Source organism: Bidens hawaiensis, unplaced genomic scaffold, assembly GCF_021521415.1.
Source record: "Bidens hawaiensis isolate Kalapana, Puna unplaced genomic scaffold, B.hawaiensis_p1.1 tig00047129_1, whole genome shotgun sequence".
In the NCBI taxonomy this organism is placed as follows: domain Eukaryota; kingdom Viridiplantae; phylum Streptophyta; class Magnoliopsida; order Asterales; family Asteraceae; genus Bidens; species Bidens hawaiensis.
Genome location: NW_027506025.1, coordinates 99,017 through 111,616, shown reverse-complemented (window position 1 = coordinate 111,616; position 12,600 = coordinate 99,017). Strand labels below are relative to the sequence as shown.

Sequence of the window (12,600 nt, the reverse complement as noted above, 5' to 3'; positions counted from 1 at the left end):
GACCTAAATAATATTTTGAATATTGGATGTTTGGTATAACAAATGAGCTAGATCATGGTATGTCACACGCCTCGCGGTTAAACTCTGTTAATCGAAATTTGGGGGTGTGACAACCACCGTCTACCACCACCCATCGCCACCATTACAGTCTACCACCACTACCCACTGTCGGCCACCGTCCACTACCACCGTCTACCACCCACCACAACCGTCCGTCACCCCCTCCGTTCAACGCCTACCATAAATCGTCCACCACCACCACCCACTTCCATAGTTTGTACACCACCACCAACATCCATAGTTCGTACACTACCGCCAATTATTTTAGCAGTCTAAAGACCTTAAATGACTTTTATCTACTGTGATATATATGTTAGGTAACTATTTTTCAGATTATGCAGATGATATCCAGTTTATAAAACAAACAATATTATATTTTCAGATTGCATACCTTAAGACCATATTTTCAATTGTAGATGAAATTAGATTACAGACCGTTTTTAATATTAATAAAATCATTTATCCACCGTTAAAAAAACAAACAAACCACCAGTTAGTTTTTTTTTTTATGTTGTCTTAATCAGGCCCACGCTTGGCATCCGAGTTTGGCTAGGCGTTCCACGAGAAAATTTCAGGCCCCCTGCCATTTGACAAGAGTTTGGGATACCCTAATAGAAAACTCGTGCGTGCGTCCCTCCACTCGAACACGCGACCTCAGGGGAGATAGCAACGTGAACTAGCTTCATAGGAGACTGGCCATTGGGGGAGACCCAGTTAGTTACCAAAACAAGAAAATTCGTGGCGACGGGTGCTTCACCTTTACCAAAACAAAACAAAACAAAAAATAAAAAATAAAAATAATAATATCATCAATTCATTGCAATTGCAATTGCAGCTGCAGCTTCAATTCGATTCTTCTACTGTAAACCCTCATCAATCATCATGCTCATTTGATTCACAGTGTGTCCGTTAATTCAAACCACCACAAACGCTCTGGTCCTCAAATCAACCGTTTATGTTTAATTAATTAATAATTAAGTATTTATACGAAAAACGGGACGCAGATGAGAGAAACCCTAGCTTCCACGTCATCATCATCATCGGCGGCGGCGTCCGGTGGTACTCCGCCGGTTGAAGGCGCGTGGATTAATGCTTACGAACGGTTATCGCCTCGTTGGCAATCGTCCGCTCTGTCTCCACAGGTAACGTTCCTCTAATTATTAATTTATTGGATTATAGGTTATTTAGGGTTTGCACTGTGTTATGTAGTGTTTATGTGATTATGATTATGGAGATTGATGTTAGGTACTGAGGTTATGAGTTTCGGATTTGTTAGTTTGGATTGTATAGTGAGTTTACTTTGATTTTGGTTTTAGGTTATGGAAGTTAGGGTTGTTAATTGTACCTGTAACTTACGTAGGTGTGTAAGCGAGCTGAGCTGAGCTGAACTTGGCTAGTTCTCACTTATGAGAGCTTGAGCTCGGCTCGTGAGTTGTTTTCTCAAGCTCAAGCTTGGCTTGTTCTGATATATGAGAGCTTGAGCTTTCTCGTTGTGAGCTCTTATCCTAAAGCTAGAGCTCGGATCATTAGTTGTTTTCTCAAGCTCGAGCTCGGCTCATTTTGACTTTCGGGAGCTCGAGCTCGCTCATTTCGAGCTGTTGTTCTAAATCTCGAGCTTGGCTCGTGAGTTTTTTTTAAGCTTGGTTCATTTTGACTTATGGGAGCTTGAGCTCGCTCGTTTCGAGCTCGGCTCGTGAGTTGTTTTTTCAGGCTCTAGCTCGGCTAGTTTATTTTTTTTAAATTAACATACATTTTTAATTATGTTAATATATTTTGAGAAATATAAACGAGCCTATGCTCGGGTCGAGCGCGTGTGCAGTACTTTAAACGATCCAAAGCTCAGCTCGAGTTCGGCTATGCAGTGTGAAATTAATGCAAAGAAGCCCCAAAGAGTTAAAACTTAAAAATACACAAGGGTTGACGAGCCTAAACGATATTCTCATACAAGGCTCAAGCTCGGGCTCAATAACGAAACGAGCTTTATTTGAGGCTCGGGCTTGGTAAGGCTTGGCTTGTTTCGATCCTTTTATCGATCCGATCTTGAGTAGCTCGCTAACGTATCAGCTCGTTTGCACCTCTACCTGGAGGTTGTTTGTGGTTTGATATTGTAAGTTTTTAATATTATTGTTGTTAAGAGTAGTCCATGAACACATATCCTGATTCAGGTCCCGGCAAATTTGGCAGTTTGACTAACTAACCACATATCATCATCTAAGTATGATTACTGATCATAGAATACTTAATTTAATAATTTGGATTGAATGTGTTAATCTGTTTGTATCTTTGTAGTCTGCAATTCCAATTGCAATATCCAGAGTTAACCAGGTGGATGCTGGAAGGCTTGATATTGAAATGTCAGCCATGTTGAAAGAACAAATGGTTAAGGTCTTCTCAGTAATGAAGGTGCATCACACAATTATATATATGCATGATCATTATTTTAAAGTTAAGCAGTTAATGCTTTCTTCTGAAGGTTAATTTGCTACAATTGTCTTTTTGGGATTAGCCAGGATTATTATTTCAATATGAAGCAGAACTTGATGCTTTTCTTGAGTTTCTTATCTGGAGGTTCTCAATTTGGGTTGATAAACCTACTCCCGGAAACGCTCTCATGAATCTGAGATATAGAGATGAACGTGCCACGTTTACGAGAGAAAAAAGTAAGAGGTTTTAACTTTTATTTATACCATTTATGTTTGAAACTTTAGGTTAAGTAGTAAAGCTTAACTGTAACACCTATAAACTATACCTTACAGTTTTCGATAATGTTAACTTACAGTTAGGACAGGATTAGAGGGACCTGGGCTTACTGTTTATCAGAAGTTATGGTATTGTATCGCGACAGTTGGTGGTCAGTATATCTGGACGCGTTTGCAGTCCTTTTCTGCTTTTCGTCAGTGGGGTGATTCTGAACAGGTATCTTGCATTTAATCATTATACTTTAATTCAAATAATAGGTTTCTAATGATGGAATTGAGGAAATGAGTTAATAATATTGTCTTTTTGGTTGTTTGTTTACTGAACAGAGGACACTAGCGCGTCGAGCATGGCTTGTAGTACAACGCGTTGAAGGGTTTTATAAAGCTGCATCTTTTGTTAACTTGCTTGTGTTTCTTTTCACAGGAAGGTATGTTATATGGTCAGGTTAATATGTTAAATCCCATTTTGTTTCTTACTTTCTTTACTGATTTTTGGTATTATCTGTTAAATACAGGTACAGGAATCTAATTGAGAGGATTTTAAAAGCAAGGCTTGTTTATGGAAGTCCTCATATGAACCGTGCTGTTAGTTTCGAGTATATGAATCGCCAGTTAGTTTGGAATGAATTTTCGGTAAACTTTATTCTTATTTGATCATCATATCATCCGTTCAAGCACATGTAAAGAAGTCCAATGTATACTTATCTTTTATTTTTATTGCTTTACAGGAAATGTTGCTGTTGCTCCTGCCCCTTTTGAATTCATCTTCTATGAAGAATTTTTTGAGTCCATTTTCAAAGGATAAATCTTCAGGTTCAAGTGGAGATGAGACACTATGCCCCATTTGTCAGACCAATCCAACAACGGTCTATCTTGCTCTTCCTTGCCAGCACAGGTCAGCTTTCGTTATCCAGTCTATGTACTTTTGGTCCTTGTCCAAGTAAAATGACTAGAATACACATAACATCACCAAGCTCAAATTCATAAACTCTGAAGTGCTCGTGAACCCTCTTACCACAATTTCATAAATCTTTACATTAAATTTATGCTTACTCCCACTTCTATTTTTCTGTGGAATCTGTCACCAATTTTTTAAACGAGATTTTGCCAGTACTTATCATCTCTGATTCCAAATCTAAGTTCCAATTTCAACCCTAAATTACAAAGTTCATACTTTTACAGTTTTACAACATTTTTAGGATTTCAATTTTTGAATTTCAAAGAACCATGAAGGTTAATCGTCTCTAGCTAAGCTAAACATTTATTAGTTTGTAAATTCACTGTAAAGACCTTCGATATTTGTATTGTATACACGAGGGATGAATTTGAGTTTTCAAAAATATTCAAGAAGAAACGTCGAAGATGAGGATAATTTAGTCATTTTTTTGGACAGGACCTAATGTGCAAGCAAACAATAGAAGTAGGAGGTCGTTCTGTAACTAGCTTAGAGGAGGGACAATATCTATATCTTTCACTATACCTAAGACGCATTTTGTAATTTACTCGTTGTAGTATGCCAGTTATGATTACTGCGTCCGTATCATTTCCTCGAGAGGTTCGAAGGAATTTAGTAATGAAATCCATACGTGGTAGTTCTAGTTGCTTTAATAAGCTGGATGGCTTCTAGTTTTATACATCAAAAATGCATTTCGCGTAGTTTTAGACCATATTTATTTAAGCTGATTTAAATAATAACGGTTACAATTTAGCTGACAATAGTAATGGTTTTGTGACCGACAGGTACTGTTATTACTGTCTTAGAACAAGGTGTGCTGCAACTCCATCGTTCCGGTGCTCCAGATGCAGTGAGCCCGTTGTTGCAATGCAACGGCATGGTGGTTCTGTTCCTTAACACTGTCAAGACTCATTAGTTTGTAAGATCGGTGGTACAATATGGGTTTTATATTTAATCAGGAACTAATATTCCTTTTAAAAGTAAAGAAAACAAATCATTTCAGATCAAAATAATTAAATCAATTGTTTTAAGTGGGTGTTTGGACATATATATTTTAAAAGTGATGATGCGATTTTTATTACATTAATAGCCGTGTTCGAGCTCACGTTTCAGCTCCGTTTTGTATTTTGAGCAGAGCCAAACCGAACCGGCTCATTTAAACTTGAGTCTGGTCTGTTTTGTATTCTTTGACTTATGCGTTAGTTAAAAACATTAAACCATAATTAGAAGAATCATATATAGAGACTCTACTGTTATATCAGTCTAGTTCTTAGGTGTTTAGTTTTATCAACCCTTACTATATGCCTAATGCTTTTTTATTACCGACGTTTTGACTTACTTCGCAGTAAGCCATTAGGCCTACCAATCCTGACTACGTGGCCCAGGTTTGACCGAAGATCACTTACATATTACTTATAATTGCCTAGAGTCACAATATTTTTTTTACTTTTTGTAAAATTTGTAAGAATTTTTTTTTGACAGATAAAGATCACTTAAATATTACTTATAATTGCCAAGAGTAACAATATTTTTTTTACTTTTTGTAAAATATGTAAGAATTTTTTTTGAGTGGTAAAGATCACTTAAATATTACTTGTAATTGCCAAGACACAATATTATCTTTACTTTTTGTAAAAATATGTAAGAATTTTTTTTAAGTGATAAAATCCCTTAAATATTACCTTTTTTAACCATAGTTCTATTAATTTGCTTAGATAATAATGTGTTTTTTTAACTTGCATCAAAAGAGAAGGCAAGCAGGCAACATGTTGTGCCGTTAGCCCCTTTTGGATTCCAAAACCAAGTATTTCGTAAACTACATTATTGATCTTGAAGTTATAATATTACTTGTAATTGCCAAGTGTCACAATTTTATTTTTATTTTACTTTTTTGTAAAAAATATGTAAGAATTGTTTTGAGATATCACTCAATAAAATATATTTTTTGTACTTTTTGTAAAAACATGTAACAATTTTTTTGAGATATCACTCAATAAAATATATATTCTTTTTTACTTTTTGTAAAAATATGTAAGAAATTTTTTGAGATATCACTCAAAGGGAATTTTTTATTTAATGTTGAAAGTATACTCAATATGGAAGAATTTGTTTTTTCTTTTTTGAGATATCACTCAATAAACTATTTATCTGTTTTAAAGGTAAAAAATATATTTTTTTTAATCTTGAGAGTATTCATCTTATCAGCTAAGATAACCGAATATTTTTGTAACATATAAATTCTAAGTGTTTAATCTATTGCGATAATAATATATATTCTTTTCTAAACTTATGAAAGTACATATTTCCCAAATCATAGCCGAGTTGAAAAATATTATATATTATGCATTGAAAACTTATGTTTTAAGGAAATATGTAATTTAAGAAGTTTAGAAAGAGATATATGAAATTCACTCTATCTTATCTATCTTAATACATGATCACTTACCCCGAAATAAATTTTTATGCATTCTTAAAACGCATATTATTGTTGTTGTTATTATTATTATTATTATTATTATTTTAAGGACTATAATAACATATAAAAGTGTAATATATAGTTATAGAAGGGTAATATAATTATGAATCTTATCTATCATCTTAAAAATGTTAACAAACTAACGACTTTAAAAAAATAAATAAAAAATCAGTTCAAGCTGACAAACCGTCAAGACCGAACTTTTAAACAGTCAAACCTGTAAGCCTGTCAGTCCAACCAACCAACCCTACTTGGACATTTTGTTAACTTTATTTTGTTGTTTCCAAACTGTAGTTACCACTTCGGTTCATAACATTTCTGAAAACAAATCAACCGGACCAAAAACTACTAACAAAATATGTATACTAATTTTCCCGGTGATTTCATTTTTCATCTGTTGGCTTATATTTTTCTTATTTTTTATAATATTGGGTGTTTCATAAAAAAATGTTTCATTCGCGTAGTTGAAAAAAAAATATGTTGTAAAATAAATATTTATATTATTAAATAGGTAAATAATCTTGATTAATTTGAAGTGATATTATCAAAATATTCAAGATATTTCTATTTTATAATGGGTGTTTCATGATTAATTTGTGAAGATAATTTCTATTATTCAATAGATAAATAATCTAGATATCCCATTATTTATCGACTCATATGAAATAATATTATCATCTATAATAACTCTACAAAATTACATTTAGAAGCCTATATACATTACATCAAAAACATTTGTTACATTTATTATAGCTTTGCTAAATAATCATAAGTTTTGAAGATTTGTAACAAGTTCAAAGTTAAATAATCATCCTAAACATTAGACCAACAAAAGTGTCTTAAATAACCATCGAATTTGTTATACAACACACGATAAACACCTTATGGTTTTGGTGACGGGTTTCTTGCCACATTGTGTCGTATGACGTATGGTCGTGGATATTAAATTCTTGACACAAGCACAAGTCGCGTGTGTCTCAAGCGTGTGTAGGATTTGTTTTTGTTCGTTAAAATGGTGAGCCAAGATCATAACCATCCAAGGATTCCAAGCCGCTCCTGAACTACTCGAGATTTGCTCGTTATAAATTTGCTTCGACTGAGCTTAAATGAGCTTGAGCTTCACATATCGAGCTTGAACTGGCTTGCGAGCCTATACTGGCCTTTTATTTATATAATTTATACTTAATATATTAAATATAAATTTATATAATAATTACTACTATTACTATTATATATAATTTTCAATAACAAATAGTTAAATAATATACATTATGTAAGTTTTATAACTAGAATTATAAATAAATATAGATAATTATAAAATATATAAACAAAATAGTTAATAAAGGATAAACAAGCCAAACCTGAGCCGAGCTCAAGTTTCAAAGATAGAGCTCTAAATGAGTTGAGCTCGAGCTGAGCTCAAGCCATCTTAAGTTAAACGAGCTGGGCTCATTCCTGATCACTGGTTCAACCGGTTTGACCCATAACTGGTCGGTTAAAGTAGAAAAAGTTCAACAATATTCAACCAGACCGGTTATGCAGTGAACCGGCGTAAGAACAATGCTTTGCATGTGATTAAGTTTTAAAATTTGTGAGGTTGACAGTATAACCTCTTTATGCTCCGGCATGGTTTGTGTATCCACGTCATCATTTTTTCTTTCCTTTCTCGAAGTACCAACGTTTGAATCCTTTTGAATAAAGTCTGTCGATCCATGGTTTGACTTTTTATCCTGGTCAACACTCAGCTCTTAAACTGCATTCATTTATTTCAGCATCCTTTTGTTTTCTAAAATATGCAGCCAAAGTGACATCATCATCATTATCTGACTCATCTTCAGTTTCTGCGCAAATCTCCTGTTACAACGGGCCCGAAGTTCACTTGCAGGATCTTATATATATAAGATAATAAACAAAACTATTATGTTTTCTTCGCGGTCAGTTTCTTCATGTTTCATTATTATCAGCAGCCTCATTACGAAAAACTTTAGCACCTTAATCCACATGGTTAATTTATATTACAGGGTTGACTATTATTGACCTTGGAAAAAGTCAACTCTGATATCTCATTGTATGCAGCTTTTTCCCATATTACTATCACTTTCTAAAGATTCAATCACATCTGTAAAACAAACAATCAATTCAACATTCTTACAAATGAACTGCATAAGGAAGGATACTGGTCCGTTGATTTTTGTTAATAAAAAGTAGTTCGGTTCGTTTATTTTTGTTAAAAAAAAGACGTTTGGTTCGTTGATTTTGGTTAAAAAAGTAGTTTGGTTCGTTTATTTTAGTTAAAAAAGTAGTTCGGTTCATTTATTTTTGTTAAAAAAAAGACGTTCGTGATTTTTATTAAAAAAGTGGGTTGGTTCGTTTATTTTAGTTAAAAAAGTAGTTCGGTTCGTTTATTTTAGTTAAAAAGGTAGTTCGGTTCGTTTATTTTTGTTATAAAAAAGACGTTCGGTTTGTTGATTTTTATTAAAAAAGTGGGTTGGTTCCTTTATTTTTTTTAAAAAGTGGTACGGTTCGTTTATTTTTGTTAAAAAAAAGACGTTCGGTTCGTTGATTTTTATTAAAAAAGTAGGTTGGTTTGTTTATTTTTGTTAAAAAAGTAGTTCGGTTCGTTTATTTTTTTTAAAAAAGTGGTCCGGTTCCGTTTATTTTGGTTAGAAAATTTTAATTTTAATTAATTTTTTTTACCACATAAGTAGTCTACGCCACTATATTTGCCACACAATCGCACACGTAATCATCCACATTATCAAAAACTAATAAACTAACGGAATCTAACCCTGTTAGTGAAAAGCTCGTTGGCGGCCAATAGGTCGAAATTTGGGACTGTTATACTGTTATAGTACATTTTTAAAGTTTGGCTTAGCGTTGGCCAATAGGACAAAGTTTGAAAACATGAAAGCCATACTATCTGTAGTTTCGGGTCGGTCCTCTTTTCCGTTAAAATTTTCAACTTTGAAGAATGGATTGATTTGGGTAAAATTTTACTGTATATAGGTTTACTTAACTAGTGAACGGGTTAAAACAGACAACTATAATAAAACTTGTTATCATAAATAATACAGCGGGTGAACCTATTTTGGTATTTTAAAAAAAATCTCCATTTCAGTTTAGCCAAAACCTGTTTTGACGCGAACCAAACCGATACTTTTTTATAATGGACCGTCTTGACCTAGAATCATTTTGCTACACAAATTTGATTATTACAGACAAAAACACAATTTCAAACCAATTGATAATCAATAATTAATATTCCTTTGATAATTAATTCAGATCAAATTAATTAAATCAATTGTTTAAAGTTGGTGTTTGGACATATATTTTAAAAGTGATAATTTGATTTTTATATTACGTTAATAGCTGAGTTCGAGCTCAAGTTTCTGCTCCGTTTTGTATTTTGAGCAGACCAACATGAGTCAAGCCGACTCTAATGAATATCTCTACTTACCATACATTTTTTTTTATCTTGAAAACAAAAAAGTGTTTTATATATTTAGAGTGAACGGTAGTTTTCGTCCATATGGTTTATTCAAATATGCGGTTTTAATCCAATAGTTTCAAATTTCCGGTTTTCGTCCTTGTGTTTTCATTTCACTTGCAAATAAACCCGACCCCACTAACTCCGTTAAGTTGGGTCGTTAAAGCAATAAGCGTGCCCTCACTCAAGGGCAATTTTTCATTTTTCCTCCCATATCAAAACCCAGCCCTAATCCTGGTTATGAAATTCAGCCTTTGACTTAGGGCTGTGGTTTATTTGAAAAAAAAACAAAATTGTCCCTCACGTGAGGGTCATGCTGATGTGTTTAACGGCCAAAGTTAACGAAGTTAGTGGGGCCAGGTTTAATTGCAAGTGAAATAAAACCACAGAGACGAAAACAACAAATTTAAAACTGATTAACTAAAATCGCAAATTTGAACAAACCACATGGACAGAAACCGTTACAAAACTTGTTTTAACATCTAGTCCATACATTAGTAATCAACCATTAACTCAACACATATTTATTAAACATAAACCAAAATCTCTAATATAAATCATATCAAGTTCAATAGAGCCTGTACAAGTATGATATCATCAAAATCATGAAGTTTAGTATGAACATGTCCGATCGAGTCTTCGTCGTCAAACAAACGTTCCATCGGATGCATTTTCACACGTGCCCACCGTCTGTTCTTCACATACGATTCTACTATAGCATTTTCGTCGTCCCACTTTCTAACATTGTGATTATTATCATTAATAGTTTGCTTTCTACTTGATGCAAACTGAGCTGCAATATTATCATAGTCAGGTAGTTTAGGATGAACATGTCTCGGCTGATCATGACTCACCGTCGAGTCAAGATGGTACTTAGCAGCCATCTTCGGCAAACATTCTGTCGGATGTATTTTTGCACCCGTCTTTCTCCACCAACTGTTCTTCCCACATGGTTCCGCTGCAGCCTCTTCTTCGTCGTCCCACTTTTCAACGTCATTTTGATTATCATTCGTTTCTTGAACATTAACCATCCAACTGTTTTTCTGGTCGGTTATACGAGCTGCATTGTCTTGATCGTCACCGACAGTTCCAGACCATCCCACACCATGTTCTTGAGCTATTTCTTGCATTAATCAAATTCTCACCGCCTTCGTTGGACAGTTTAGCTTCAACTTTTTAATAAACTGAAAGACACCACATATGTTTTATGTTTCTTTTAGTTTTAAGTTTTTAACATCAAAACATGTTTTAGTTAAGTATGTTTTAAACAATTTTATTAGTAACTGAAAGACTTATATTCCAACATCAATTATTCTTATTAATTATCAAGAGTTTGCTCTAATCGCTGCAAACTGAGCTACAATATCATCATAATTAGGTAGTTTAGGATGAACATGTCCCGAACGAGGATTCACCATCGAATCAAGATGGCACTTAGCCGCTCTCTCATTCAACTCCGCCAGCAGCTTCTGCAAACATTCCATCAGATGTAGCTTTGCATGTGGCAAATAACCCGTCTTTCTCCACCGTTGGTTCTTCACAAATGGTTCCGCTACATCCTTTTCATCGTCCCACTTCCCGACATTTAGACGATCATTCGAAACATCCTCGTTCTCTTTATTGCCAACGTGTTCGGGACTTGCGCTTGTTTCAACATCGTCGTCCGGTTCATCTTCTTCACGATCATTGCTATCGTCGTTTATCGTTTCTTGAACGCTAACCATCCAGCCTTTTTTCTTATCATCATCATTCGGCTCATCTTCTTCCCAATCATTGTTTATCGTTTCTTGAACGATAACCATCCATCCCTTCTTCTGGTCTGTTATACGAGGTTCGTTGTCTTGATCGACCGACCATTCCACACCATGTTCTTGAGCGATTTCACGAATGAGTCGGATTTTCATCTCCTTCGTTGGACAGCTCGGCTTCAACATATCAATAAACTGAAAGACACGACATGTTTTTTTCTTTCAGTTTAGTATCGAAAAACATGTTTTTAAAGATGTTTTAAGAATTAACACGAACTGACCTCTTTGTTTACGAAAGATTCGAGTGAGTTTCCATATCTTCTGGAAAACAACCTTCTAAGTTCCGGCAGATCACCAAGTATTGCAGCTGCATACATCAAAGACGAGACCGCTTCTTTGCATTCATTGTGCAATACCGTTCAACATATTCATACGATAGTGATCTATTCTCATCGAAATATAGCCTCTCGACCTGTTTTCATCAAACAATAAGAACCAAAAACTTAAAATCTTATAATCATATAACACGTACCCTTCCAAACGCATCAGAATCATGACCGATTCTCAGGAGCTCAGCGATATCACTCCGGAAATGCTTCTGCATTGAACTTCGTCTGCTCTTTATCGTCTCGATTCGCATCAACGTCCTCTTGATGATTGTTTTCCTGCACAAGAAAAATATTCAAAACAAGAAACTTAAAACATAAAAATATAAAATCAAATTCAAATAAAAATAAAAATACTTACATTTTCTTGTTAAATTTGAGTTTGCACCATGCTTCAGACATTTTTGTGAACAACTTCATATTGATAACTAGATATGATAACTACAGGCTCTGTAAAAACTTTTTGTAAAAATTGATCTGTGAAAACAAATAAAAAAGTATACTATTTATAATGATTTAGTAATTTCTGTATGATACTAAAAGATCATTTAAATATTACTTGAAATTGCCAAGAGTCACAATATTTTTTTACTTTTTGTAAAAATTTGTAAGAATTTTTTTTTGACACATAAAGATCACTTACATATTACTTATAATTGCCTAGAGTCACAATATTTTTTTCACTTTTTGTAAAAATTTGTAAGAATTTTTTTTTGACAGATAAAGATCACTTAAATATTACTTATAATTGCCAAGAGTAACAATATTTCTTTTACTTTTTGTAAAATA

The 12,600-nt window shown here is 33.8% G+C and overlaps 1 protein-coding gene across 1 annotated transcript; it reads left to right on the top strand.

The window, feature by feature from the left end:
* Nucleotides 1-942: 942 nt before the first annotated feature.
* Nucleotides 943-4,851, top strand: LOC143616408 (peroxisome biogenesis protein 2-like). Its single transcript, XM_077089245.1, has 8 exons — nucleotides 943-1,202; nucleotides 2,350-2,463; nucleotides 2,567-2,720; nucleotides 2,840-2,976; nucleotides 3,087-3,187; nucleotides 3,275-3,392; nucleotides 3,488-3,654; nucleotides 4,500-4,851. Exons 1-8 carry the CDS (start codon nucleotides 1,065-1,067, stop codon nucleotides 4,609-4,611), a joined length of 1,041 nt encoding a protein of 346 aa, XP_076945360.1. The 5' UTR covers nucleotides 943-1,064; the 3' UTR covers nucleotides 4,612-4,851.
* The last annotated feature ends 7,749 nt before the right edge of the window (nucleotides 4,852-12,600 follow it).

Excerpts from the sequence above, each read along its gene's own strand:
- LOC143616408 (XM_077089245.1), top strand. The coding sequence starts at position 1,065 with ATGAGAGAAACCCTAGCTTCCACGTCATCATCATCATCGGCGGCGGCG. Across the intron at positions 3,188-3,274 it reads GTGTTTCTTTTCACAGGAAG|GTACAGGAATCTAATTGAGA; the intron begins GTATGTTATATG and ends TGTTAAATACAG. Across the intron at positions 3,393-3,487 it reads TAGTTTGGAATGAATTTTCG|GAAATGTTGCTGTTGCTCCT; the intron begins GTAAACTTTATT and ends ATTGCTTTACAG.